Source organism: Ascaphus truei, unplaced genomic scaffold (assembly GCF_040206685.1).
Source record: "Ascaphus truei isolate aAscTru1 unplaced genomic scaffold, aAscTru1.hap1 HAP1_SCAFFOLD_360, whole genome shotgun sequence".
Lineage (NCBI taxonomy): Eukaryota > Metazoa > Chordata > Amphibia > Anura > Ascaphidae > Ascaphus > Ascaphus truei.
In genome coordinates this window covers 367,739-371,540 of record NW_027456618.1, presented here as the reverse complement: position 1 = coordinate 371,540, position 3,802 = coordinate 367,739, and the positions used below count along the sequence as shown (strand labels likewise).

The 3,802-nt window shown below is 45.5% G+C and overlaps 1 protein-coding gene across 1 annotated transcript; it reads left to right on the top strand.

Annotated features, from left to right (window-relative positions):
• The first annotated feature begins 1,542 nt into the window (after positions 1 to 1,542).
• On the top strand, positions 1,543 to 2,840 carry LOC142483708 (actin-1-like). The gene has a single exon (XM_075583729.1). It carries the CDS (start codon positions 1,581 to 1,583, stop codon positions 2,838 to 2,840), a length of 1,260 nt encoding a protein of 419 aa, XP_075439844.1. The 5' UTR covers positions 1,543 to 1,580.
• Positions 2,841 to 3,802: the final 962 nt, after the last annotated feature.

Sequence of the window (3,802 nt, the reverse complement as noted above, 5' to 3'; positions counted from 1 at the left end):
CCCGTGACAGCATCGATCGGGGCCCAGGTGGCATAACGCTGTGGAGGGTCCCTTCCGAAAGATTAAACCCCACGCAACGTGATTGTGGCAGACATTGTACCCAAATTTACAGCGAGGCTGTGCTGGTGGGTATTAAACTAGTGCTCCGATCGTTGGTTAACTCTGCTGCTCCCACTTACTCTTGTCAACCAACGGGGCCGGTAAAACCACGTAACATATAAAAAAGGGGGCGCAAGACATTGTACCCAGCAGTGGAGACCAGGGGACAGTCTCAAGTTGACACACACAACATTTATATCCTTCCTCTCTGTGCCATGTGCACTTTTGAGGCGCTAACCTTTAGAATTAAAGTTGTCAGCCTCCCTTCCTTAACCTCTCCTATATGTTAAACAAGGACAATTCCATCACTGCATGTTATGAAAGGGTGACAGGCTAACAGAAAAATCCAACCTGGGAACAAGCATGACAGACACAGATTGCTTTTAATAGGGAGGAGAATCTGAAAATACAGTATTAACTACCTTAAAGCTGCAGTTCAGTCTTTTTTTTTTTTTTTACTTCAATAGTTTCATGTGTGCAATCTCTTATTACGTAAAGAACTGTATAGCTGCCAGTCAACCCGTTCTCTATGTATTGATAGGCGAAATTTGGTGCCATAATTAGAGCTGGCATATGTTTTTATTTGCTTCTGTCAGTCAGTGGAAGCTCATGAATATTCATGAGCACTCCTGCACTGACATGTGCAAGAGGGAGGGCAGGGCTGACAAAGGGGTGTGCCAGGGCTTGTGACAGGACATGAAGGAGCAGTGCCTTACCAAATGGCTGTTAAAATAGAATACAAGAAAATTGGTCTTTCAAAGTTGTTTTTTTAAAAACAGAAAATGCTAAAAGTATTTTTTCTTACTACAGAAGTGATTGATTAAAAAAGCACACATGCAGGATATTGACTGAACTGCAGCTTTAATTTCTTGATGTCTATTTGTGTAATTAAAACGCGAGGACAGTCCAGCGCCACTGCATCTTTATGATGACATGAAAAAAACAGTGACAAAGGAAAAGGAAAGTGACGATATGAAGGAGGATATGCAATGTGACTAGAGAGCAGATAAAGGGGTCACTGACAGAAAAAAAGGCACAACTATCATGATGTAAAAGAGGGACAGAGTGGCGAGAGCAATTGACAGAAAAGGGATAATCACAATTATAAAAACAGAAGCAAGGAATAGTGACAGAGAAAACGGACATTTACTCTGTAAAGGAGCACAGTAGTTAGGAACAGTGTAAGAACAATGTTATTTTTTTCAGGAGAACTGTTAAGGGTAACCAAACTCCAGTGGTGCCTTCTTACCCTTGCAGTCTCATGAGGCATTTCATAATCTCATTAAGCACCAGATTGCAAAGAGACTTACAGAAGTGATGGGGTAAGATAATTCTTCAGAGAGTGAATATCAGATGATTACATCATTCCCTTTATGACATCGCTGGAATCTTGGCACCAGCTCATGGTGAATCTTCTCGAACAGATAGTCCATTAGACCTTCTCTCACATTGACAAAGTCCACTTAGACCTTGCTTGGAAAATGTATCCAAGGAGCCCAAAATCTCAGTCTTCAGCAGGGTCCAGAAAACGCTCAATATTCAAGGGCGCCAGCAAATCCCCTGGGCCCTCAGACAGGATGACCTACACTTCAGAGGCTGAAACTGATCCCAAACCAAAGCTCCCCGTCAAGAAGACAGCAGCCGTGGTGATTGACACTGGCACTGGCAGCTGCAAGGCGGGTTTTGCTGGTGAAGCAAAGCCAAACTGCATAATGGCCACTGTGGTGGGTTACCCTTTGGAGAAGACTTTGAGGACTGAGAATATCCGAGATTCCTCATATGTTGGGAAGGCAGCTTGGGTGGAACCGGACCTGAGAATCGTTGAACCGGTGCATCATGGCATCATCGTGGATTGGGACGCAGCCGAGACTTTGTGGAGACATATGTACTACCATAACCTCAAGGTGCCTCTGGAGGAACATGCCCTCTTGATTTCAGACCCTCCACTGAGCCCCACAACCAATCGGGAGAAGATGGTGGAGGTTGTCTTTGAGTCCATGAACTGCCCTGGAATGTATGTTGCTTACCAGTCAGTGCTGTCTACTTACTCCTACGGCAAAACCGGGGGCCTGGTGGTGGAGTCTGGCTATGGTGTTACCCACACGGTGCCCGTTCACCAGGGCTACAACCTTCCCCATGCCACTGAAAGGCTGGACATAGCTGGCACAAACCTCACCACCCACCTGATGAAACTCCTCCAGAAGTCCGGAAACTCGTTCAGCGAGAAGGACCGGCACATCATTGAGGACATCAAGCTGAAGTGCTGCTATGTGGCTGTGGATTTGGAGGGCGAGTTGAAACTCCCTGAAAATGAATACCTGGTTGATTATCAACTTCCAGATGGACACATCATAGCCATTGGAAAGGAGAGGTTCCTGTGTCCAGAAGAGTTATTCCAACCACCCTCCATGGCTGGGATAGACGTTATGGGCATTCATCAAATGGCTCTGAAGAGCATGAAGAAGGTCCCAGTTGAAATTAAGAAGGAAATGTACGACAATATCCTTCTGTGTGGAGGATCTTCTCTCTTCAATGGTTTCTACGAACGGTTCTCCAAAGATTTCCTCCATTTCCAGTCTCACGCTCACAAATCCAATATCCTGTCAGTGCCGGAAAGCAAATATTCCACTTGGATGGGTGGTTCAATCCTGGCATCACTCAAGTCCTTTCAGTCCTGCTGGATCCGTCAGGAAGAATATAGGGAACGCGGGCCATTTATAGTCCACCGCAGGTGCTACTAGAAAATGACAGGCAGGGGAGGAAAAAAAATTAAAGTGTTTCTGTGACGATATTATAGTGTCCAAAAGTCTCCATCCTCCGATATTTCCTCCCTCACCATCCACCCCACCCAGGGAGTACCTCAGTTCCTTGGACTACTGGGTTGCTCAGTGGGGGCCTAGGGCTCCTAAAGGGAGTGTGATTGCATGTCTAGGGGGAAAAGCAAAGACACCCTTCCCCAGGCTAAACCCCTAAATAAAAAAGGGAATTGTTATAATGAGATGAACTTTTAAAAAGAGTAAGTGGCAGCTTAGGAACAGTTATAGACAGGACTGCGAAAGAACAGAAGGTGAAAGGCAAAGCAGGCTAGTGAAAACAAAAAATTAGAGTGAAATAAAGAAAAATAATTATAAAGTGAAAAGTAGAACAGATGATGTAAGCTTTAATGTCTTTGGTACCATAATCATGCAACCGCTCTGGTTGTGGTAACAAATTATTAACGCTGTGGGGGGTCCCATTCAGAAGCATGGACCCCACGCAGCTCCATCATGGCAGACATTGGGAGCGATTCACTAAGCAGTGATAACTGATTTTAAGGGCATCATGCAGTAAGCAGCGGAAAGGCAATTCTCGCCACTTTCCCGCCAAAAATGGCTACCCCTATTCAGTAAGGGGCGAGAAAGTGGCGAGAATCAAAAAAAACGCCAGTTTGGTTGGCGTTTTTTTTTTCCCCGCCTAAAATAGAAACATTTTCTGCCACGCTGTATTCTAGTAGTGGCGAGTAGCTTAGCGGAGCTATTCGCCACTCTAGAATGGCGTTTTTCTGGCGAATCAGCCACGCAAGAAAAAGTTGGCAAGTTGATGGTGAGAGGCTGCTGATAAGTGGCAGATCGGCACTTAGAAAAATTTCTGGCCTTTTTCCTGGCTGGGATTGATGCCGGTGGTCTCCGGAGCTGATACCATTAATACCAGCACTGGACCCCCC

What these genes read in the sequence shown, in the direction of transcription:
- LOC142483708 (XM_075583729.1), top strand. Translation starts at nt 1,581, where the DNA reads ATGTATCCAAGGAGCCCAAAATCTCAGTCTTCAGCAGGGTCCAGAAAA.